We start from the raw sequence: 26,859 nt of genomic DNA, 5'->3' as shown, positions 1-26,859 counted from the left end.
GAAAGTGTGGTTGGATTTATTCAGACTTTTAATATGACTATAATATATTAAAGGAACTGAAACTGTTTAGGGATTTTATGGAAAAAAAAAAAAAAGGGAATGAACGATAAAAATATATGCCTAATAGTGATGAATTAGTTAAAACAAGCAGCTGATATAAAGACATGAAGAATTGAAGAGATGGGGAGAAGCTGAATATGCTTGGAGAGTTTTTCTACACAAAGCGGAAGATTGATGAAATTGTTTATTTATGATATATAATGATATATTTTAATATCACTTTAATGTTTAAGGTTAAGAAGGTGATTTTAGATTAATTAAAGGGGGTATGCAATTATAAAATTGAATAATTTATTAACATGTAATTTCTTTTCACAGGAATACAATAATATTGATTTATTTATTTGTAGTAAATTCAATTTAATATTAAAAGATATTGGTATAAGAAAATGAGTTTCTTGGGCATGTGAGGGAAAGATTCTGAATCTATAGATGTTTTATAATTTAAGGATAAGTGGGGAGGGGAGTGAGGGTGAAAGAAGAAAAGGGAATGGAGGAAAAAGGGTGGAATAGGGGGGGGGAAAAAAAAAAAAAAAAATGAAATTTGAACTTAGTAGATTATTTGAAAGATATTATATTATATAATGTAGCTTATTAAGAGTGATAAATGATGTATATGGCAGAGCCTGAATGGAGCTTTTTGTCACCTGATTATATATGAGCGTTTCCAAGTTTGCATTATTAATTGGGGGGGGAAGGGAGGGAGTAGGGAGGGGAATGGGAGGAAGAGATGTTGGTATAATATTTATTAAAGATTTTGTGAATTGGGGGAAATATGTTGATAGAGAGATAGGGAGGTGTTGGGGGGAAGGGGACCGAGATAATTTACAATATGGATATAAGGAAAAGGAGTATAATATGATATTGAAGTGGAGATTCTTAGATATTAAATTTTTATTTGTGTAATGACTTTCAAAATATTTTCTTTAAATGTTAATGGCCTGAATCACCCAGTAAAAAGGAAAAAGGTAATGTCATATATCAAACAACAGAATATAGATATATGTTTTCTGCAGGAGACACATTTGTCTGGGATAGAGTCTATGAAGCTGTCAGATAATTGGATAAAACAATGTTTATTTGCACCAGCGATAAAAAAGAAGGCAGGAGTAGCAATATTGATAAATAAAAAATGTACAGCAACGTTTAATATGATTAAGGCAGATCCTCTAGGAAGATGGGTACTTGTTGACATGAGCATGGGCAATAATACAATGGCGTTGTTAAATGTATATGCCCCTAATTCGAATCAAAATGAATTCTTTAAGTCTCTACAACAATTAATTTTACCACTGGCTACTACTAATTTAGTGGTGGCTGGGGACTTCAATGCTGTTATAGATCCAATAATGGATAAAAAACCAAGTAGAATTATGAAATCAATGGGGTTAGATAATTTGATACAATCATGTAATTTAAAAGATATATGGCGTATTCTTCATTTTAATGATCGGGAATTTACATTTTGTTCACATGTTCATCAATCATTTTCAAGAATTGATTATATTTTTGTTTCAGATCAGATAGTACAGAAAGTTGTAAAAGCTGACATAGAACCAATAATAATATCTGATCATGGTGGTGTGTGGATAGAAGTTAATTTAGTAGATCAAGATAATTCTAAACCGATATGGAGGTTTGATAATACATTGCTTGCTGATTCTAAATTTTGCACAGAATTTCAAACTAAAATTAATGAATATTTTTTACTTAATGACTTAGAGGAAATGTCGATTGGAATTTTATGGGATGCTTTCAAAGCAACTATGAGAGGACAAATTATATCATATTCTGCATATAAAAAGAAACAGCTAAGAAAGCAATATGTAAATTTGGAAAAAGAAATTAAAAATTTGGAATTAAAATTGGTTAATAAATGGGAACAGGAGACATTTCAAATATTGTTAAAAAAAAAATGTGAATATAATGAAATTTCCTCTGGGTTAGTAAGGAAAGATATTTTTGCTCAACAAGCGGTATATTATGGTAGTGCAAATAAGGCTGGAAGATTATTGGCAAATTATTTAAAAGCAAAGAAAAGGAAGGAAAAAATAAACATAATTAAGGATGAGTTAGGCAATTCACATTCTCAAATTGGAAATATATTAAAACAATTTTTAAAATATTATAAGTCACTGTATTCTTCGGAGTCTTATTTAAATAAAGAGAAAGATGGGTTGGATTTTTTGAGTTTAATTGAAGGTCCTAAGGTTCCTGATCATATAAAAGGAAGTTTAAATAAACCTATATCATTAAAAGAGTTACAAATGGCATTGAAATCCCTTAGAGTTGGGACCGCTCCAGGTGGAGATGGATTTACAGTAGAGTTTTATAAAGAATTTCAAATTTCCCTATTACCATATTTATTAAAATTATATCAGGATCAACTGAATAAAGGTTGTATATCAGGCACTATGGCAGAATCTTTAACTATTGTTTTGCCAAAGCCAAATAAAGATCCAACATTGGTGTCAAATTACAGGCCTATATCTTTAATAAATGTAGATGGTAAATTATTAGCTAAGATTTTAGCATTAAGATTGGCTAAAGCTCTTCCGCATATAATAGGAATGAATCAAACTGGATTTGTTGCTCAGAGACACTCTTCTAATAATACTAGACTGGCATTTCAGATATATTATTTAACAGAACAAATTAATGATCCGGCTTTTTCGGTATCACTAGATGCTGAAAAGGCTTTTGATCGTGTAGAATGGAATTTCATGTATCAAGCTATGGAGTGGTTTGGTATTGGATCCGGATTTATACAAATGATTCAAACACTGTATAGCTCCCCAACTGCTCGCTTATATATAAATAATAATATTTCAGATGCTTTTAAGTTGCAGAGGGGAGTTAGACAAGGTTGTCCATTATCTCCTTTGCTCTTTGATATAGTTCTTGAACCCTTATTATTAGCTATTCGACAGGCAAAGGACATACAGGGTATTCCATGTGCTGGAGTGGAATATAAAGTATCTGCTTATGCAGATGACATCTTGCTTCATTTGAGAAATCCGGAAACAACAATTCCATGTCTACTGAAGGTAATAGATACATTTGGAAAATTCTCAGGATACAAAATAAATTGGACTAAATCAGAGATTTTACCTTTAAATGTGCATTGTACAAAAGGTATATTTGATTCTTTCCCTTTTATATGGAAAGAGGATGGAATAAAGTACTTAGGTATTTGGTTGAATAAAACACTCGAAGAGACAATGAGAATAAATCAAAAAATTTTATTACAAAAAGTAACAGAGATGTGTGAGCAATGGAATCCTTTACATTTGTCCTGGTGGGGAAGAGTTCAAACTGTTAAAATGATGATTTTGCCTGTGGTTTGCTATCAATTGGGAATGATACCAGTGTTTTTTCAGGGGTCTTTCTATAAAAAATTAAATAGTATTCTGGTTAAATTTATTTGGCTGGGTAAAATTGCAAGAGTGGCTTTAGTGTCTTTGCAAAGACCAATTGAGGAGGGTGGGGTAAATTTTCCCAATTTTTATAGGTATCATCAAGCCTATATCATGCGCCAAGGTATGTATTGGGTCCTCCCAGAGCTTTTGGAACAATTACCAGAGTGGTTAAAGATGGAGAGATCAATTATCTTTCCACTTAGGCTTGATCTTTTGCTTGGTATAAAAATGCCTAGAATACGTAAGGACAATAGAGTATTAATGGATACTTGGAAAACATTAAGGTTTATAGACAAATTAACTACTGATTCTATTTTAAAATCGAAACAACAAACTATTTGGGTAAACTCCAAGATACAAATAGGCGGGTTTAAGGTTGTCTGGAAAGATTGGATTAAAGCAGGTATAAGATCATTAACGGAAATAATTGATAATGGTAAGATGCTTGAATTTTCACAATTGCAACATAAATATGGTCTGAATAAAAAACAAAGTTTTAAGTGGTTGCAATTGAAGCATGCTATTCAGGTGGGGTTCCCTGAATGGAAATCTTTAAATGATCATTACAGCTTAGAATTCTTATGTTTCCAGGCAAATTTTCTGGGTCATCAGGCCGCAAAGTGGTATAAAATTATATCTAATTATTTGAATAAGAAGCCTAAAAATGGATTAAGAGATATTTGGAGCATTGAGATTAAGCATCAAATTAATGCATCTCAATGGCCACGTATTTGGTCTTGGAGAATTAAAGGTACGATGTCAGCATCTATTAGGCAAACATGGTTCTTTTTGTTGCACAGAGCATTCTGGACCCCTACTAGATTACAAAAATTAGATTGCTCTAAGTCTAATAGATGCTGGCATTGTAAAATTGAAATTGGAACTTTAGACCATCTTTTATTTTATTGTCCATGTATTCAGGCATTTTGGATATCAATATGGGATCAAGTCAATATATTGATGGAAAATCATGTAGCATTATCCTACGACACAGTGATTTTTGGAATGTGTATGAGGGCCAAAAGTCAAATATCTGCAGCAAACAACAAATTATTGATGATTCTTACTGGAGTGGGAATTCAACAAATAACGACTAATTGGAAAGACTGTTCTAGATTGAATTGTAGTTTTTGGTGGAACTCAGTTTGTCATATGTACAAGATGGAAAGATTTCTTGCAGTACAAAGGGGGTATTTTAAAAGGTTTCAAGAGGTGTGGAGGCCATTAATTGATTATTATAATGATTAAGATTTATTCCTTTTCCTTAGAGGATAATTTATAAAAATAGGGTGGGGTGGGGGGGATAAGATAATTTAGTTAGCTAACGGTATATTTCAACTGATTAATGGATATAAGAAACATGGTATATAGGTATGAATAGAAAAAGAAAGAGGGTAAATTTATTGGAAATATGTTGTTATGAAATATAAGGGGATATATGTACTATGATGAGATATATATTGTTGTGCATCACTTTGTATAATAAAATGAATAAAGAGTTTGAGGAAGAAAGGGTGGGGGAGGGACAGATTTAATGTAAGATTAATTGTATTATGAAAGAGAGATGTTATAAGTATGTATAAGTTTGGACGAAATATTTTGTTGATATGGGAAGGGATGGGAGGTGGATGGGGGGTATTAAAACATGTATAATAATATTGTTTAAGAATGTCAAGTGAGTTATGTGAATTAATTGTAATAATATTGTACACTTGTTGAAAGAAATAAAAAGGAATAAAGAATAAAAAAAAAAAAAAAAAAGAAAATGACCGTCACTCAAGCAAGTGTGCTTGTGAGTCATTATTAACCCAGCACAACTGATGTTCAACTGCACTGGCAGAAAATCGGGCCACACTGCAATATTACTAATGTCTTCTGACTAGATCTAGATAGTGATCCTGGAAATCTGTCTGAAACACTTGACTTTTGTATAGTGAAGAATATTTTATCATCATTATCATAATAATTGTGGACATGAGATCAGTTCCCTTCCCTAAAACCCCTCTATCCACCACACTTTTACTTAAGATATGCTTAAGATACATACCTGCTGTTAGGCCAAATCCAGTACTAATGGGTTCCTCAATCAGTTCATGAAGTTGGCAAACTCCAGTCTCTTCATTTTCCTCATGGACAAGCTTAGTCAAAAGAAACTTTCTGTAGATCATATGAAAAATAAACCAAGATTTTTTTCTTTTATAACAATTACTTAGGGTGATTGACTATACACTCATTCTGCGCCAGGACTACCTTGTCACAAACACTAATTAAATCAGTTCTTTATACCTTGTCTAACTGTATACACAACTTGCCTTGAGTTTAGCCTTCCAACACACTCTGTACCACCCATCTTGTCACCGTCTAATATCTGCATTTGACCCTTTGGCTACAGGATAAGTTGTACTAAAGAAAAGCATTAGTGTCATATCTATGTTATTTGAATGTTCTGATTTGTGCTTATTAGATGCTGCATAAGTATCATGTCTCCCTTTTAGTATGTATTAGATCTTTCTCATTTGAATTTCAGTGCTGTTAACATGTACCGTATTTTTCGCTCCATAAGACACACTTTTTTTCCTCAAAAAAGTGGGTGGAAAAAAGGGTGCGTACTATGGAGTGAATACCCAACTCTCCCCCCCATTACCTTATTTAGTTCAAGGTTTCTCGCCCGCCACCGCCACTACTCATCGCTCGCTCGCCGCCGCAAGTAGAGGAAGGGAAAGGCCAGGTGGGTGCAGCGACTGCATGCCGCCGGCACAGAAGCCTTACCCCCGTCAATTCTCATGTCGGGGGTAAGGCTTCTGGGCCGGTGGCGTGCAATCACTGCACCCGCCTGGCCTTTCCCAGCAATTCATTCCGTTCAGAGGGAGTGAAGCGCCGCTAGCTTCCCGCTCGTCCCTTGCTCTCGGGCCGCGAGGCCATAGCTTGCGGTGCCGCGCTGACTGGAGTTCGAGGTCGTAATTCCTTTCAGGGTCCCTATTTTATTTTAAAAGCCTCTCTCTGCCTCAAACATCTTGATTTTGCTAATAATCAAGTTCGACCTGCTACTGAGCCATGCGGCCCCCCCTCGCCGCTGCTACTTCATCCCGCCTGGAGCCCTTGACCTTTGGTGACATGTCTTCACAGCAGCAGGAGGTAATTAAATCCAGCGGGTAGGCAGGCTTGTTGGGGGGGAGGGGAGAAGACAAAGGCTGGAAGGCAGTGAGGGGAACATAGGAGGGAGATAGTGAAGGAGCCTGCTTAGAGTAGCTTTTGAAGCAGAATCTTGTGCCCATTGTCTGATCCAGAGCATTCTTTGCTCTTGACCATAAACATGTCATATAGGGTGTCTGCAACATAGTCCACCCTCCAACAGCAACATCTGGGGGTATGCACTCTCCTTCAAAGATGAAGCCTGGTGCAGCATCCCATGGCAGGTGCATACTACAAAGGAAGCACAGCCACTGCTTTTAGCCCCAGAGCTAAAGCCTCAAACTGTCTTTTGAGGACAAAACCCACCCTGCAATCATGATGATCCTTCAGTATCACTCTTCCCTCACTAAGAAGTGAAGTCTATTTAGTGACTTGCACCACTAGTGAATCCACCTTAGGCAAAGTAAAAAGCTGTGGCCGTGCTCTGGCGCCATAAAATGGCCCGGGGAAGCTGAATAAAAAGACAAAATAAAAATCAGCAAAGAGGTTTTTGAGGTATGGGACCCAAATACTAGCCCCAGAAACCTTCCAAACTGCATTTTAGGGAACCCATTCCCCTGATTTTTCCCATAGACAGCAACAGACTGTACTCACAATTCTGTTGCAATACTTTCAATACTGTGCCTGCTTCGGCTGAAAACAGCAGCAGGGAGATGGAGAAGACTTCTGCCTCAGACAAGCATGAAATTTCACTCTAAATGCTTGTTTCATCAGGCTGCCCAGCTCCTTATGTGTCTTCGGGAGTGGGGGAAGCAGTTATCACTTGATAATGCCCCCAGGACTGGCATACGATCACACAACCTGAACTCAAGCTCTGGTAATAACCAGGAGCAAGCCTTGCTCCCAGGGATATGGTCCACGACCCACTAAATCATTAGGGTAGGCTGGCCAGGCAGGTGCCCTGTAACAGGGTTGCTATCTTGACTATAGCCTTCTGACCAAAGAGTCTGTGACTTCTCCCAGGTAGAGCTGATCCAATAGCACCAGGACCTCTGGAGCACCACAAGTCTTACAGTTCAGATAAAAATCCGAAAATAACAGATTCGATTCAGAGCATATCAGAAAAACACTTTCAACTTACCTGTAGAAAGAAAAACTGAGGAGATGTAGGAGGTGGAGCGGAAAAGGTAGATGATGTCTTCTACAAACTCATGAGTAAAGAATAACCCACTGGCTCAAGACTCGTATGCCTTTTGAACTAGAAAATGTGTTATATTCTGATCCATCTTTCTTGGAAGAAATACAAGTATATGAAGTCCCTGAAACCAGCAAAGGAAGTAAACCTCCAGTCTTTTTTTAAATGAGAAAGCATTTAGAGTGGAAACTTTGATTCCCCTTCTGAAGTGGGACAGATTCTATGGCTTAAACTTGATGATGTCCTCCTGCAACATAGCTAGGTAGCTTGAAGCAAGTTTTGTCCCTGGCAGAGGGTAATCTAAGGAAGGGTGGTGCTGGTAAATCTGAGGCAACAACCAATCCTGAATAATGGAGAGGACCTATGTCTGTGGTGATTTTCTGCCCAGCAATCAGAAAAAGATCCTGTACCTTGTCTCCCACAGGTAGGTCAAGATGAATGTTTTAGAGAGACTAGAAGTTAAAAAAAAAATGCTGTTGCTTAGGAGGGTAGGGATCACCCTTATCTAGGTTTAAGTGCTGCAGCTTGTTGCACCTGTTTAAGTTTTGTGTGGTAGTAAAACCTTTCCTGGTATTAATAGCCATGGCTGAATTGGTGGAATGAGGAGCACCTAGTAGCACTGGCTGATTTAGAGGGTTGAACTTACTTCTTTGTTTTCTTTTCAATCAGGAGCCAGCGATCTTCAGATACAAGGAAAACTGATTGTAGCTGGATGGGCAGTGAAATAGTGTGTGCCTGGCCCTCCAATATATCAAGCACATCAATGGTGTTTCTATGAAATATTGCAAAAGAGGAAAAGACTTTTCAGCATGGGCTGAACATAGTGAACAGGAATTCATTTTAATAATGTGAGTAAAACAGAAAGTACTAGGTCTTACCCATTTTCCTTATAGAACACCAGCCAATTATTGTGTGAAAATTCTGTGCACATTTTATGTATGTCCTAGAAAACATATTATTATATAATAATTAACCGTGCACCTGTATGAAATGCAGAGCTCTAAAGAAATGATTAATTTTACAGAGAAAGTGATGTTTTACCAAAGAAAATTTTACCATGCAAGACACTAATTTGTGATAGCTCCCTAACATCGCCCAGTAGGTGCCAGGGCTGGCAGGGGGTGTACTGGATAGGTGGTGGGGTAAATATTCCCACTAGTAGCCTCTTTAAAAGGCTCCTCAATAGCATCAGACTATGCATTAGTTTATGAGATTAAATATAAACTGTGTTGTTCATTTTAATGAGCTATTCCATTTTAAATCTCAATGTTACTTAATATCCATTGCATTAAAAAAATAGTGCGTTAAGAGCAATTTATTCACAATTTTGCCTTTTAGCTTGCATTATTTAGCAAAAACCATACAGCATTCCCTTAATGTAGGTTAGTAATTTTCACTGTATACCTAATAAGCTTGTTCTGGCAAGGGCTATTACCTTTTATGTGGTAAGGTAATCAGTTCAACCCAGGCTGGCAATGGGGCAGAAGTATCCAGGGATTGCTCTTACTCCCTCATCTCCACCAGGAACACTCTTCTAAATGATGGGGGGAGAGGATCGGGGGGTAGGTCTAGAATCACATCAAAGCGGTGGGATTGTAGGGGACTAGACTAGAGTCATACTGGGGCGGGATCAGAGTGCTGATTGGAGGGGTCTAAAGCCACATAGAGGAGGTGGGAGAGGGATCTGGACTAATATCAGAGGGTAAGGGGATATGAATGTTAATTGAGGGTGATTTTCTTTTGCAATGCAGTTAATGCCTACTCTGTGTAATAATTGCTAAACAGATTCTGTCCATGTTTCCAAAAAATATCATGAATTAAGTTTTGCAGCTAATCCATGTAATATCTTATTGCATTTTAGTATACAGGCCTCAAAATCTTTTGTTTCATAGTTAAACAAACTAGGTCTAATGCTTCAGCTATACAAACACTGTAAACAAAAAGTCCCCCCAAATATGCACATAATCCAAGCAAAAAGAACTAATGATCACACATCCTCAACATCAACACTTTACTGAATAGTCCAATGATAATTATACAGTATGTAGCCTTAGGTGAGCATTATGCATTGGGTAAGGAGTAAAGGGTGCATATATTCACCATGACTTCTAGTGTGATGTAAGTTTGCAGTGCTCTGTGTATCAACAATGTAGATGCAGTCCCTAAACTCTAGGGCTGCCTGTGGTAATGGGTGCCAGAATATTACAGAAATTTCATCAGTGACAGTGGTTGTAAAATTATTACTGCTGTCTCCAGTACAAGGCAATGGGAATGCAAAGGATTTGCAACAGTTGGGTTTTGAAAAGTGTGTAACGTATATACTCGAATATAAACCAGGATTTTTGGGCCAAAAAATTGGCCCAAAAATGGGGGCCCTGGTTTATATTCAGGTCATCCCCCAGTGACCAACTGAAACCCTCCCAGACTTTCTGCAGGCCTGCCTTAGGCCAGAACAGAAGGATTCCCTCCCATCTCCTGCCCCGGCCAACACTAATAATTACCACCCTCCCTCCTTCCCTCCCTCGCGTACCTGTTCCTTGGTGGTCCAACGTGTAGTAGCCAGTGGTGCACACGGGTCAGCACACAGCAGTGAGCTTTTCATGCTGCCAGCCGGCCCTGCCTTGATAGGCTGCTGCAAGTTCTCATGGGATTTGCAGTTCTCGCAGCAGCCTATCAAGGAGCGGTGCAAAGCCAGCTTGAAGCACAAAAAGCGTGCCAGCCTGGGTGCGCCGCTGGCTACTACATTTACAATCTTCAGGAGGATTTCAGCGCGGGATACACGCCGGACCTCCAGGGAACAGGTACGCAAGGGAGGGTGGTAATTATTAGTGTCGGCCGGGGCAGGAGACGGGAGGGATCCCTCCTGTCCTGGCCTACCACTAGGTGGTTTAAGTTAAGGGGAAGGGTTAATTTGCTGGCTGGGTTAGAGGGCAGAGGGGAGTACGGGACAATCAAGCCATTGTGACATCACTGATGAGGTTGGCTCTTTTTAGGGGGAAGAGGGTACAGGGAAGGAAGGTGGGACAGTGTTCAGAACCTGGCAGGGAGGGAAGGCTTAGTTCACAGCCTGGTAGGGAATGGGACTGAGTGCAGGGCAGGGAGGGAAGGGAGCTGGGTGCAGAACGTGGCAGGGAGGGGGGCTGAGTGCAGTACCTGGCAGGGCAGGACACTTAAATATTAAGCCGCCTGACTTATATTCGAGTCAACCATTTTTTCCTCCTTTTGGGGGGAAAATGGGGGTCTTGACTTATATTCGGATCGACTTATATTCGAGTATTGATAGTACCTGGACAAGCAGAAGTGTGTCAGACATGCTGGCTCCTGTGAAAGTGTCAGGCTTCCTTTCCAGTGAGGGAGTATGGGTTGGGAGTTTCTAATTCAGTTTATAGCTAGACCAAGGCAGCTCTTGGACTCCCTGGAGGGTGGTCTTGGAAAACAACAACACACTAGAGGAAACTTCAGGTCTGTCCTTGGGTGGGAGATTTGTCTTTGGGAGATCTCCTGTTCCTAAATGACCAGGGTCCTTCTATCATAGAATGGAAAAGTCTCTGCTGAGTTTAAAGATGTTCTCCCTGTGAAGCTGGGTTAGCATTGCCGTAGCTGGCATCATGCTTGTTGCAGGTTTCCAGATCTCGCTATATCCTGTCAGGTATAAACCAACATTTCAGCTATCATGCTGTGGCTTTCTTCAGGGTATGCTGTGAGGTCTGCAGTTTGTCTTTGTACATAGTGGGTCCACTGACCTGATTGGGAAAAAGTATGATGCCAGCTGTGGAAACGCTGAGAGAACATATAACCCAGCCTCACAGGGAGAACATCTTTAAACTCAGCAAAGACTTTTCCATTCTATGAAAAAGACCAACTGATTTTCCCACCAAAATTCAAATGAGTGACCAATGGACTGCCCTGTTCCCAATCAGATCAGTGAACCTACTATTTACAAAGACAAGATACAGCGAGATCCAGAAACCTGCAACAAGCACGATGCCAGCTGCAAAAACATAGAGAACATATTTTCTAATTATCATTTCAGTTACTTCAGGGCTGGCTCCCTGTCTTGGTACAGAAATGCTATTATAAGTTTTCTGAACCTGAGATAGTGGTCATAAGATTGCAGTGTTTAAGTGGTAGTTGGTTTCAACATTTTGCTAATTGATATTGGATAATTAGTTAATTTACCTGGTAGACTTTATATTTATTTATTTCGATTTCTATCCCGTTCTCCCTGAAGCTCAGAATGGGTTACAAGTAGACATTCACAATCGTTTGAAAACATATTGTTGCATGCTGGGAATTTTAAGTGGAAAAGATTTCTGGTGGAGGCACCCTTGAGGCGGATTACAAATTATTCAGGTACTCAAGCATTTTCCCTAACAGTTCCAGCGGGCTCCCGCTCTATCTAATGTACCTGGGGCAATGGGGATCAAGTGACTTGTAAAACTAATGAATTATGCCCTATTGGAAACCATAGGAGGGACCTACCTAGACACTACCAGGTCTACCCACTGCACTCATACAAAGACCCACTTAACACTTAAACAACAAGAAAAAAGAAAATAAGTGGAGAAAAAGCCTCAATTCATCTTCATATGGCAAAAAAACTGAAGCTGGCTGGCGATTGGTCTGACTGAAAGGGGAGGAGTCTGTACTCCATTTTGAAGACACTGATTGCTGGAGAATCCCACGCCTCAGCTCCTATGTGTATGCCTGTGAGCAGTTGGAGCACTTGGAGAGCCTCTACAGTTGCTGGTGGGGTAGGCTGGAATCATTCCCCTGACGCAGCTCAGCGAAACGGAGGTTTCCTCGTCGGGAAAGAGTGGCTGCGGGGCCAGGCAGGCTTGCACTTTTTGGATGCATAGAAGACAGCCTGGACACCGTCTGCAGCTAAGTGTTTGTTTGTTATTTCCTGCTTACCATTGACTGTGTTTGAGACTCATATGTGCTGCTTGATTTACTCACATTTTTTTGAAGTTTTGTTATTTGGTGTGCTAGATTTTTTTGATGTGGTTTCTACGAGGGCTACTATAGTGTTTCTCACTGCTGAGTGAACTAATACATTTTGGACCTTGCTTAATGGTTGTTTATAAGTGGAGTTTTTTGCCATATGAAGATGAACTGAGGCTTTTTCTCCACGTTTTTTCTTTTTTCTTATTGTTTGTGTGTTAAGTGAATGAGCGGGTCTTTGTATGAGTGGGTAGACCTGGTAGTGTCTAGGTAGGTCACTCATGTGGTTTCCAATAGGGCATAATTCATTAGTTTTAGGAGATCAAGTGACTTGCCCAGGGTCACAAGGAGCAGTGAGGGATTTGAACCCACAAAATCAGGATGCCAAGGCTGTAGCTCTAATCACTGTACCACATACTCCCACGTGTCAAATAGTTAAGATAGTCAAGGGCATTGCCTGTTAGGATCTTAAAGGCAGTGATGCCTAATTTAAACTTAATCCTTGTGGTTATGGGCAGTCAATATAGTTTCATATAGGGCGAACAGAATGCTAGGAATGATAAAGAAGGGGATCACGAACAGATCGGAGAAGGTTATCATGCCGCTGTACTGGGCCATGGTGCGCCCTCACCTGGAGTACTGCGTCCAGCACTGGTCACCGTACATGAAGAAGGACACAGTACTACTCGAAAGGGTCCAGAGAAGAGCGACTAAGATGGTTAAGGGGCTGGAGGAGTTACCATACAGCGAAAGATTAGAGAAACTCAGCCTCTTCTCCCTCGAACAGAGGAGATTGAGAGGGGACATGATTGAAACATTCAAGGTACTGAAGGGAATAGACTTAGTGGATAAGGACAAGATGTTCACCCTCTCCAAGGTAAGGAGAACAAGAGGGCACTCTCTAAACTTGAACGGGGATAGATTCTGTATGAACGTAAGGAAGTTCTTCTTCACCCAGAGAGTGGTAGAAAATTGGAATGCTCTTCCGGAGTCTGTCATAGAAGAAAATACCCTCCAGGGATTCAAGACAAAGTTAGACAAGTTCCTGCTGAACCGGAACGTACGCAGGTAGGGCTAGTCTCAGGGCGCTGGTCTTTGACCAGAGGGCCGCCGCGTGAGCAGACTGCTGGGCACGATGGATCACTGGTCTGACCTAGCAGCGACAATTCTTATGTTCTTATATAGTAGGGCTGTAGATGTTCTGATTTCCATAGTCCATATGTGAGTCTTACTGCTGCATTTTGAACTAGCTATAGATACGATAGCAATGTTTTAGAGCTAAGAATTAATGTTATATTAGAGTAGTCTAGTTGAGATAAATTTTCAAACATGAAAGAATAAGGTGTTCTCAAAGTAAACCAGTTATGGGGAGTAAGGTAATGTTTATCAATTGACTAATCTGTTTCATCTGTTGAGTTCTAGCTGGCTCTGGTGGGCTGGCCAACTATTGTAGGAAGCTGGGATCTCAGCTCCTTATTCAACTGTTTTTTCAGTCAAGTGGTACAAGTATCTGGGATTTAAGCAGCGAAGTAAAAGAAGTATAGGGTGAGGACATCCCAAATGGTTTCCATTATCTTGGCAACCATTTATTTGAGCCATAGGAGAATATTATGTACTAGGTAAGGAGTAAAGTGTGCATATTTCACAATGACTGCTAATGTGGTGTAAAAGTGTGCAGTGTTCCATGTATCAACAATGTGGGTGCAGTCCCTAAACTCTAGGGCTACCTGAGGTAAAGGGTGTCAGAGTATTACAGAAATTTAATCAGTGACAATGGTTTAAAATTATTACTGCTGTCTCCAGTACCAGGCATTGGGACTGCAGAGGATTTGTGACATTTGGGTTTTGAAAAGCGTGTACCTGGACAAGGAGAAGTTGGGCCCTAAGCTGGCCCATTAACACAAACATTCACTGGCTCCAAAGACTTTGTAGACTGAAAGGTGGCCCAACTCAGTTGGAAGAGAATGGGTCACAGCAATTTTGATGAATAGTTCAGTGCTGGCTAGAAGTGAAAAACAATATGAAACTGGTTGTGTGGTGCAGTGACTTTTCACAAAATTTACTTTTAAACTTGTTCTAAAAGAGCAGATTTATTCAGTCAGCTAAGACTCATTATTCTAGTGGCTCTCAGCTTTTTGACAGTAGATCAACTGCCTTGGTACTGCTTACCTGTGCCTCCTTGTTGGCCCACCAAGAAGATTTCTTAGGAGGCTCCTGGCTTTTCGATGATAACTCAACACGAACAAGTGCACCACTGCTTGTATCCAACATCAAGATTACATTACTCTGAAAACATAACAGACAGCATTACACCCTGACACTTGTTTTCACTGTCTTATGAATCCGTTTAATACACAATTATAACGTTTCTTGGCTAAGTCAGTTTGAAAGTAATGTTTTCAGGTAAATTCATAATTTTAGAAATATGAGCATGATTTTGCAGTAGAATTCACTTAAAGGTTTACAAAGATGGACAACCTTTAAGTCAGGGATGTCACTGAGACAAACAAATTATCTACAAAAGAGTTAAATCTATACAAACAAATAAAGGCCTGATATAGATTGATATTTGAGGGTCATGAATGGTGCCTGAATATAGATGCAATGAGAGGTTGGACAAGCAGCACTCTCTATGGGAATGTGTGATTTAGCTACCTACAAGATGTCTAGTATTCTGAGTGGGTGAATTGTGGAGGCATGAATCCCAAAATGCTTTATCAACTGACAAAAGATTGAGGGTGGAAATGTAGAGCCGGGGTATGTCTGGGGCCTTGGATGCCTTTAAAAGTAATGTGATTCTTTTATCATACTATGATTCTCATTTTGTTTTCCAGATTATGCTAGGATAAATCTGTCTGTGGCTTTGGGCCATCTGTCAAGAGGCATATAATCTTCTAGACATTTAGGAGGCATGGTGCATACATCATTTTTCTTCAAGAGACTAATTTGACTCCAAAGCTGAAGTGGAGATGGATGGAAGAAGTTTATACAAGACTGAGATCACATAGAGCAGGAGTGCACTGGTCCATAAGTCCTCTGAAATAGAAGTTTTGCATACAATTGATGATCCTCAGGACAGGTTTATATTGCTGTGAGTCAAGTTATTAGGCACTGAGCTGATTTTAGGCTCCATTTATGCTTTGAATGTGTACAGTATAGCCAATACTTTTCCACTAGCAGATCTTAAAGGGGTGATGGACCAGAATTAAATAAGCATAAAGGGTGCAGGGCCTCAGGATAGAAGTTTGAAGGGATAGTCATGCCTAGCTCTAACAGACCCTTGGAGGCTACTGCATCCCTTGGAGAGAAACTGTACTCATGCTGTGAGAGCCCATGATACAATATCCCAGACTGATTATAGCTTGGTCTGTAGTACTATTTTTTCCTAAGGTAGTGACTGCAGATAGGACCATTAAAGATCTTAGTTCATACTTAGATTTAACACATCCCCTCAAGGTACTGTGAAATAGCAGGGCAAAAGATGTTTTTTTCCTGAGTTACCTCTATGAAAACCTTAACTTTGAGCTTTATGGAAAGGACAACAGATAGATTAGTTTGAGTTTAACCAAGAACATCTTGATATCCCAGGGTTGTTCTGGGAACTAGCCAAATCAGTTTTGGAGGGGCAAACAAGTAAAATAATCGGCTTAAAATTATCTTAAATGTAGAAAAACAGTTGTGAGATGCTAAGATTTTGAACTGATCTGCTCTCCCTATCCCCGACCCTGATGAAATTATGAAACGCGTCGGTGGGGATTGAGGCAGACCCAGTTTCACAAAGCTAAGTATTGCCTTTGCAGTAACTCTTAAAAAATGACTATTATATAACATATTGAAGCACTTGCACTTTATAAGCGTTATGAAACGTTATAAAATAACATATTCACACATTACTATGTTCCTATGAGGACGGCTACCACACCTATATCTGGTGTGGCATTCTGAGGAACTTATGTGTTGAATTTCTCCAATTCAGGTGGTAACGTGATGTCAATTATATTCAGACATGTAAGTTGTGTGTTGTCTACTTGTTTCTTTTCTTTCGTTTGTTCTGGCCTACCTCCTTCTCTTGTAATAATGGGCACTAGGGGGTCCTTTTATCAATCAAGCTGCGGTGGGGGTTTAACGCGTGTAATACCATGCATTAAACCGCCTGCCGTGCTAGCCGCTAACGCCTGCATTGAGCAGGCGTTAGTTTTTTAGCCGGCCGCGGGGGTTAGCACGTGATGAAATATCCGACGCGCTAACCCCGCTAGCGCAGCTTGATAAAAGGGCCCCTAGGTTTTCTTAAATTCTCTCTTTTTCTCTCATTATTACTTCTCCCTATTTCCTTTCCAGAATTTGCAATAGTTTTGCCCTCCATCTGCAGGGTTACAGGGCATTTGTCTCTCTCCATGCTGCTGCAATTACTGTTCTAGTTTATGAATTCAGAGCAAATATTGGATTTAGCATTTTTTTTAAATTTATTGGATCAGAGATAGATGATGCAATCATGTGTTAATGCTGTTGTTGAGCCTTTGAGCTCTGTTTATACGGTGGATTCACATAGCAGCAACAGATGTTAAAGCAGCATGTTAAAAGTATTGAATTCCACCTTGTTTTAGTCTTCCGGGAGAGGCTAGTTTCCCTCAGATGTTCTCCTGTAACTGTACCATCTCTGTGGACTTCTACAGGGGTGAAGTTCTTGTCTATAACCTGCTGTTTGACTTTGCATTTCTTTTATACTCGCACTTTTGGTATCAGTGTTGTTCCTGTTATCTTGTTGAACCCTTTCTTTTTTTTTTTTTTTAATTCTTTATTCATTTTTAAACTTTCATCAAGTGTACAAAAATTCATAATAAACACAATTAATCTGAGCACTTGAACATCTTATCATTATAATCTATAAGTAGAAATGTAACCCTCTCCCCACCATCCCTCAAAGCCCATTATTTATTATAAGATCATATACTAGAAACCCTCCCCCCACCCAATACTAAATGGTGTATAATTAATAGAAAAATGGCATCTAATCATGACAAAAAGATGTTAATGGCTCCCATATTTTAATAAAATTTTTATAATTTCCATTCTGTATATTACTAATATATTACTAATAACTGGAAAGATTATAGTAAACTTAATTTTAATTTTTGGTGGAATTCAGTATGTCATATATATAGAATGGAAAGATCAATAGTGGTACAGAATGGATTGTTGAACCCTTTCTAATAAAAATGATTAAAAAAAAAAAAAAAAAAAGATTTTTCAGTGTCATTTTTTTATAGTACCATTGTTCCATTCTAGTCAGTTCAGTATATTTTCTTATAATATTGGGGAACTATAACTATAGCAATTACCATTTTAGCAGCCAGAAGAAAGAAGTTGGTTCAGTTGTAAAGAAGGCACCTACTTTCATTTTTTAGATTAGCACAGCAGGGCAAATATAAGCGTGTGGAGGCAGATTTTAGATAGAACATAGAAAGGGGTATTCACATGTCTAAGGGCTCCTTTTTACTAAGGTGCGCTAGCGGTTTTAGCACGCACTACAATACCGCACGCGCTAAATGCTAACGCCTCCATAGAGCTTGCGTTAGTATTTTTCGTTTAGCGCGCACTACAATACCGCACGCGCTAAATGCTAACGCCTCCATAGAGCTTGCATTAGTATTTTTCGTTTAGCGCGCACTACGATACCGCACACGCTAAATGCTAACGCCTCCATAGAGCTTGTGTTAGTATTTTTCATTTAGCGCGTGGTTAACGCGCGCTAAAAACGCTAGTGCACCTTAGTAAAAGGAGCCCTAAGTTTAATAGGACGGCAAGCAAATGCCTTACTATTTTTAGTCAAAAATAGCTTCCCCAACTTATACTTAAGAAGTACATCACATTTAAATAATATGCATTTACAGTATCTAGGCACTTTGACTAGCACTGTGCATTTTCCTCATGAAAGGAGACATTGTTTGCCATTTCTAATTTTTAAATTTATGTAGCCCAAACAGATTTGGACTTGTTAGCATGAAAATAATCAATGGACAGAATCCATAAAGAAGGGCTTTAGTTTGGTTGCTACACTAACATTTCTATAGCCAAAAATAAGCACAGTTGCACAGAAATATTTTCTTTCTAAACATCATTTAACCGCCCCTCCACACACACACATTCAATAGACATGTTTTTCTTTATCTGCTTTAAGTTAAATTTTATAAGTTGTGTCTTTGGTTTTAAAGCCTCTCTCTCAATCCCTTTTTAGATGTTAATAGTTTCCTTCTGTGCTAACAGACTATGGTATATGCTGACTGTGTTTAAGAATAGACTTTTGCGTCACTCCTGCATACAGTTTTGGCAACTGTTCAAGTGACTGGGAAAACGATACTAATGTGCAGTTCCATTACGTTTGTATTTGACTGGGAGAAAAGTAACCTTTGGATGATCTCACAGCCTTGTTGTCTGGAATTCCAATCTCTGGCCACATGTAATAAGTAAACCCACGATGCTTTTTCTTTTATTTTTAGGTACTGAAAAGTTTCCTTTCCCTCATCGCTGCTTTTAGAATAGAATTTTAACTTAGTTTTTGTGACCCCTTAAGCTAAACATACCCATAACATAGTCAAATTTATATACAGCTGCTTCTTGAAGTGGCAAAACATACAAAAAGAAGGCAGATATACACTTCTGGCTTTATTTATTTTGTGAAGATTTTGATCTTACAGTTAACACTCACAGTTTATTTGTATTTGTCATTTTAATTTTTAATCTGTAATATTATCTCCTGACAGCTAAACTTTTAATGCTTATGAGTTCACAGTTCAACCTTGTCAGCATCATATACTTTTTTTCAGGTCAGTATCAAAAACTCTTCTTCAATTCACTCATTTATTTTTTGCGTAGATTTTTTCAGTAGCAGATTATTTTGCACCTTCATGCAGCGCATAGCATTAGTTAGGTTGATTTTAAACTTGTAATTACATTATTATACGTCACAGCGGCACTTTTTATATATTTTTTTAAATATATTTTTATATCTGTAGGCACATCACTATGGGCCTCTTCTAGTGCGGGGAGCTGCGCTGAATGGCCCGCGCTGTAAATTTTTTTGTACCTGTTCTTCATGCAGTATTACTTGACCTTTCAGTGGATTTCCCAGAGGTGCAACAGTCACAAATGGATGCCATACACTACCAACTGTTCTGGGGAAGACATCGTAGAGATCCACACAGTGGCCTTTATTTCCATGTATATTCATGAAATACAAAGACACAGGATTGCATGTTGCCACATAAAGAGTGTTCTCCATCTCACCTTTCATAAAAACAAAATTTTTTAAAAATGTTAATAAGTGCGTGAGACCTCTCAGCATTTCAAAATGATGCTGTTAAGGCTTTCTAACAGTCAAGTCAATTTATGATGAGATGTCCTAGAAATCTTGTGAAAAATATCTACCCAAAAGGAATACAGCATTCTTTAATAAGGAAGAGCATAAACCAGCCTGGTCTAGAATAGATATGGGAGTTTCTTCATTACCTAAGAAAATAACAAGTAGCTATAACAACTCATATCATTTTATATTTTAATCTTGTCCATTATTGATTTACTAATAAAACCAGGGCTCTATCAAAACATTGAAACCATTACTTTGAAAAGCTGAATTCCTCATTAATGAAGAATGCTGTTGATCTATGTACAAAACTTTTACTTTTTTATTTTTAGCAGCTGTAAGGTCATATTATTTCCAGAAGGCTGTCTAGATTAGTAAGAACAAACAAAAAAAATCCATGTATGAACCTAGAACTATACAAATATATTCTTTAAAAATAATAGTACGATATATACTTGAATGTAAACTGAAATTTTTGGGCCAAAGAAATGGCCCAAAAGTGGAGGTCTCGGTTTATATTCGAATCAGCGCTGAACCGCCCTCCTCCTGAACTTGTTGCAGACCTCTGCAGGAGGATGGTAGAAAACGGAGGGCTGGCTGACCCAACCTCACTTTCCGGATCAACTGGGGTGGCCCCCACAGTTTGGGCAACATCAAGCTAACTCCAACAATGAAGAGTCCCGCTGCCTGTCAGGGAGTCCGGAGTCTATATAAGGCCCGGCACTGGCTTAACTGACGTAGGCCTGGCACTGGCTTAACTGACGCAGAGCCTTCGAGCCTATTCGCTTGTGAGGCCCTATTGGTACCGCCCCTCTGACGCAAAGGTGTCAAAGTGGGTGGAGCCGACAGGACCTTCCTGAGCGAGTGGACGAGAAGGCTCTTCGGTGGAGGGGGGCATACCGCTGGAGGAAGGGGGGAGGCGGGAGACCCTTGCCCCTTACCCCCCACAAGCGGCTCACGTACCACATGTTGAGAAACACTTCACCAGAGCACTATACTGTCTTGTTGATATTATCAACAGTAGCAGCTCAGAGTACAAAGGTTACATTTGATTCTGAACCATGTGCTCTTTATAGCTTAATCTTAGAAAGGAAAGCGTATTGATTTTTTTTGTACCTTGACTGACAGCAACATCACAGATTATATTCACTTCATTCATAGGTATGTTCCAAAAGGCAAATTCTTCTGTAAAGCTGAGTGACCTTGATTCATGCCGTTCAAGGGGATATCCTTGAACATTTAAATAAATAGGACCCTAAAACAAGAAATAAACAGATTTACCTTTAGTCAAACTTAACACAGCTGATTGTCAGTCTCATGGCTAAGGCCGAAGTGCTGTGCTCAGATACACTGTATACCACGGTCAATTGGGTCTGGGTACAACATTGAAGTGATGACCTCAGGCCCAGAGAAGAAAGTTAAGATGACTGTGGTCATCACTTTCAATGAGAGGCACTGGCACAGCCCCTCAGCAGAGGCATCCAAACTCTGGTTCCTTGAGACGTTTTAGTGTTGACCCTTTTTATTGATGACTCCACAAAAATACTATAATGAACAGAATATAACAATATAACTCTTGTCATCCATTTTCTGTTTTCCCCCCTCCTCCCCAGTATACCCTCAAGAGTACCCCCTCCCCACATAAGAAGGAACCAAATTATTGAGGTCTGTATTAATATATACCTACTATCTCTCCTGCCCCCCACATGATGTTATCTATTAACTTTCAAGCAATGTTAAGAATGATCATGTCAAACAGTACCTTCAGAAAGGGCAATATGCAAGCCAAGTAACACACAGAACAAAGCAAAGAACAACAACATGATCATGGCAAACTAGTTAGCATCAGTTAAAACAAAGGCAAGTGAGGTAGCAGCTCTTTCCTATCCCCCGTCCTCCATACAAAACCATTTTGTAAATAAAAGATAATGTATTCCAAGACCCTGGGTTCTTAAGAGCCCAGGAAAACCTGTCAGACAGGCACTAAATTTATTTTCCCAACAATTTGTATTGAGGCTAAAAGATATGATACAACAAAGATATGAAAACACTATAATACAAATCATCCATTTTTGGTGTAGTGCTTCCCCCCACCCAGAGATCAGCTGAATATCTTTCAACATAACCAAAGAAAGAAAAGAAGAGAAGAAAGTTTCAAGTTTCTTGACTTTTAATATACCGACCATCAACAAGTATCTGGCCGGTTTACAATAAAAATTTTAAAAAAGAAGATAAATATATATATAAAAGATAATGAAAAGTGCACACCAAAGACATTAACTAGACAGACTTGAATGTGAGGGAGAGTAGGAAGGATGGGGGGAAAGTTACATGTTGAAAGAAGAAAGGAGAAAGAGGGAAGAGGGTAAAACAAATAGGGTGGGATCGCTTTATAAAAGCGGTTGGTTGAATATGAAAAGAAGAAAAAAGACGAAGAATGAAAGAAAGGGGAGAAAAAGAAGAAAGAAAAAAAAGAAAGAAGAGAAAGAAGAAAAAAAAATATATATATAAGAGGGAAAATCTAAACACAGGAAAAGGCATCGCTAAATAAGAAAGTCTTTAGGCTTATCTTAAATTTATCAAGTTGAAGTTCGGATCGTAGTGGCTGTGGCAGAGCATTCCACAAAGTTGGAGCTACTACTGCGAAGTTAATTTTCCTAGTGTAGAAGAAATCTTTTATAGAAGGAATTGACAAGAGTTTCTGATCGGCTGACCTCAGTAGACGTATTGAGCGTTGAGGAATGAGGAGTTTGTCTAGATATGAAGGCAGGTGAGAAAGTCTGATTTTAAAAGTGAGCAGAATGGTTTTATAAGTGATACGGTGTGTAATGGGAAGCCAGTGTGCTTCCTTCAAAAGAGGGGTAACATGGTCAAATTTACCAGTTTTATAGATGAGTTTTATTGCTGTGTTTTGAATTAATGGTAAGCGTCGAATTTCTTTTTGAGGAAGTCCGTTATAAAGAGAGTTACAATAATCGAGGTGAGAGATGACTAGAGAATGAATTAGAATTTTGATTGCATCTGTCTCTAGAATCGAAGTTAAAGAACGGATAAGGTGAAGTTTGAAGAAGCAAATTTTAGCAACCGAGCTGATGTGATCGTGGAAAGTGAGATCTTTATCGATAGTGACTCCTAGTAATTTTATTTTTGATTCTATTTTTATAGGAATGGATTTGATGGAAATTTTACCTGGTAGAGTCTCACTGTTGTTGATTGGGAGTAGGAGACCACAGGATTTGTTAATATTGAGGGAGAGTTTGTTTGTGTAAAGCCAGTCGTTGATTGTATCCAGTTTATTGTTAATAATGTTTATTTCTGAAATGTTTGAGGTGTTGATAGGGTGAAGGAGAAAAGAAAGGAAAAGTCTGCATCTCGTGAGCTCCCCAAGAACTTCCCAAAATGGCTTCCAAGCAGAGCTAATCGTAGGACATTTAAGATATCACTACGAGCTCTAGGTCTCAAGGATTTGATATACGGATTCCATATGGATAGGAATACTTTTTTCCCCTTAGGGGTGGTGCGAGCCAATTTATGTTCTAACAATAAAAGCGCATGAAGACAATTCCGCCATGCCCAGAATGATGGAATGGAATCCCCCACCCACACTGACAATATTTCTTTTGTCCCTATCAAACCCACTTTCCGTGAAAACATTCTCTGGCCCTGCTGGAGGAGACAGAAAGCCTCATATTTGCCCAGTAATAACCCTGTAGCTGATAATGGGATATCCCGATGTAAAATGCTGGTAACATACTGAATAATCTTTCTCCAAAATATCTTAATTTTTGGTCAGGTCTAAAAAGCGTGAATTAAAGGAGTGGGTTCCTAGATTGCACTTCTGGCAAATGAAAGAATCACTAGCCCAGTGATTTCAAACTCATGGCCCAGGGGCCATATGCGGCCCCCCAGGCACTATTTGAGGCCCTCAGTATGTTTATCAATCACAAAAGTAAAATAAAACAGTTTCTTGATCATATGTCTCTTTAGCTATAAATTACATCATTATTACGACTTAGCCAAAAGGAAAGATTTATAAATGATAAAGAGTTTTACCTCATGCAAAATTGTCATTTCTTTAATAAGACAATAACTATTTTTTCTGAGGCCCTCCAAGTACCTGCAAAGGGTTTGAGTTTGAGACCACTGCTATAGCCCAATTTATATAACCTATCCTAGGTGAAATATTCCCTGTGCAAAACTCGAAATTGACATTTCCTAAAATCTGCATTGATGGAAATCTCCAGTATACGTCTAATCAATTTTGGAAAATCCAACAAAGTCTCCAAAATACCCACCTCTAGACTCCATCTAGAACATATAGTGTCGCGGTCCACCAGAAATAGTAAACTTTGGAGGAATTTATGTAAAACTGACATCCGAAAGCCATTCTCTATGGTTCCACAAACTCCCGTATTTTTGTCTCAATGGGAAACAACAAATCCGTTCTATCCAAAGAGCGAACATAATGTTGTAGTTGTTTGTAAGCAAGAAAATCTCCCAGGTGCAAATGATAGGTTTGACTAAAGGAGTCCTAAGAAATCAATGTCCCATTGTCCCGAAGAACATGAGATAGCAGCCAAACGACTTCCAACAACAACCTGTGAAAAGTAGCATTATCAGTCCCCAGCAAAAATTGTAAGTTCCCCACAATGGGAAATTGTGGCATGGAGCGACTATTACCATGCCACAATTTCAACAATTCAACCTAAGCCCTCTGAAGAGGCTGCAAAAGTAGACTAGTTTTTGCATAAGAAGGTAATACTGTGAATGGTACCTGCAGGAGAGATAAGATACTCCATGGGGCCCAAAGTGCCAATTCTGTAGCCTTTGGAGTGAATCTTGGCAATCGGAAAACCATTCTCCCAAGGAACGCATGGCACATGCCAAATTATAGTTTGAAATCAGGGATATCCAGACCGCCCCCAAGACCAGTTCTGAAGCAAATATTTAAATGCCAATTAAGGCTTTTGGTTGTTTCAGCAAAACCGTGATAAAAGTAAATGTAACCGCTGAATATTTTTGTTCCGTATCCAGAGTGGTAAAAGTTGCAAAGTGTAAAGCCATTTGGGGAACAGTATCATGGCAAAAAAGTTGGATACGACCTTGAAGCAAAATACTCTTCTGTATACTGAAATAATGCATCAATATTCCTCTTATATACTATACAGTAGAAACAGAAGCGGTAAGCTGGATGCCCAGATAACGAAAAGAACCCTTTGCCAAGTGAAGCGGAAAAGAACCCTCCCAGCCCATCTGTACCTGAGGTATAGTGGCCCATGCCCGAGATTTATCCAAATTCAGACGAAACCCAGAAAAATCTCCATATTCCTGAAATGTTTCCATGAGACAAGGCAAAGAGGCACCTGGATTACATAAATGAACCAATAAATCATCTGCAAATGCAGAGATTTTAAATTCGGACTCCCCTATCCAAATACCCTTTATGTCAGGGTTGGAAAGAACATCTCTTATCAAAATATCCAACGTCAGCAGAAATAAAAGAGGAGACGGGGGGCATCCCTGCCGAGTGCCCCTCACTACTGAAAAGGGAGGAGAACTTTGACCATTTAACCAAACCAGAGCCTGATATAACACCCGAACCGCTGATTGAAAAAACTCCGTAAGCCCATAATGATCCAAAACCGAAAACATGAAATCTCAAGAGACCTGATTGAATGCTTTCTCCACATCGAAACTGATAAGTAAAGAAGAAACAAATTCCATGGATGCCAGAATCAAACGAAGATTCTTAGTAGCATGACGGCCACTAACAAACCCAGCCTGAGGTGAAGCTAACAACTCTTGCAGACAATCCACCAGCCTATTAGCCAGTATTTTAGCAAAACAATTTAGTCTCTACACTGAGATATGAAACCAGGATCTTTATTCGGTTTCAATAAAATAATGATTTTGGTTAGGTTAAGAGAGTCAGGGAGTTCCCCAGAAGACACAACGACTCTTGTAGTAATCTATAGAATTCAAGATGAAATTTGTCTAACCCTGGGGCCTTAAGCAGTGCTCCCAAATGGATAACCATGGATACTTCCTTCTACTGAAATAGGTCAGTTAAGCTGAGCTCTAACGTGATCCGATATCTATGGCAAAGAAAGACTATCCAGGTAGGCAGCTCCTGTCAGCAAATCAGACGGCTTAGAACACAAAGCCTGAGAGTAGTTATGAAAAACCTCATTAATTTCTTTATTGGTTTGAACCTTAGTGCCCTGTGAAGTATGTAGTTGTAGGATATGACCTAATCCTCTAGATTGCTTCACTGCATTAGCCAGCAATCTGCCACGGGAATTACCAAACAAATGAAATTTATGTTTGTATTATGCCATAGATTTTCTTGCACACACACATATCAGTTCCTGTAATGCTGCCTGGGTAGCTAAAATTTGAGTCCTATGCTGAGGAGTCAGATGACTCTCATATTGTCTGCATTCCTCTCGAAAATGAGCCTCCAACCGGAGGATCTTCCTGTCACACATTTTTTTCCAGTGACTCGAATTTGCCATGATCTCACCACGTAAGATTGTTTTCGCCTACCCAATACAGTATAGGAGTGTCCCAGTGAAGAGCATTGTGTGTCTGATAAACAGCCCACTTTTGCAACAAAATAGTCTCAAAACTTACTGCCTCTTTTACAAAGCCGCACGGCAACAGCCCCAAAGCCCTTTAAATCTCTATGAGCTTCGGGGTCATTAATGCGGCTTTATAAAAGAGGCCATTAGGGTCAGAATATAAAGAAA

At 39.1% G+C, this 26,859-nt stretch overlaps 1 protein-coding gene across 1 annotated transcript in view; it reads right to left on the bottom strand.

The window, feature by feature from the left end:
- The window catches only part of VWA8 (von Willebrand factor A domain containing 8), a 428,432-nt gene that overhangs the window by 153,203 nt on the left and 248,370 nt on the right, over positions 1–26,859 (bottom strand). The window contains exons 28-33 of the mRNA XM_033948297.1: positions 21,227–21,365; positions 19,835–20,034; positions 14,920–15,036; positions 8,685–8,749; positions 8,453–8,578; positions 5,527–5,636 (exon numbers count right to left, since the gene is read on the bottom strand). Coding sequence (XP_033804188.1) covers positions 5,527–5,636; positions 8,453–8,578; positions 8,685–8,749; positions 14,920–15,036; positions 19,835–20,034; positions 21,227–21,365 — 757 coding nt within the window. The remainder of the gene's footprint in view (positions 1–5,526; positions 5,637–8,452; positions 8,579–8,684; positions 8,750–14,919; positions 15,037–19,834; positions 20,035–21,226; positions 21,366–26,859) is intronic.

Source organism: Geotrypetes seraphini, chromosome 6 (assembly GCF_902459505.1).
Source record: "Geotrypetes seraphini chromosome 6, aGeoSer1.1, whole genome shotgun sequence".
Classification (NCBI taxonomy): Eukaryota; Metazoa; Chordata; class Amphibia; order Gymnophiona; family Dermophiidae; genus Geotrypetes; species Geotrypetes seraphini.
Note: the sequence above shows the minus strand (reverse complement) of the source record. Positions and strands in the feature narration are given on the sequence as shown.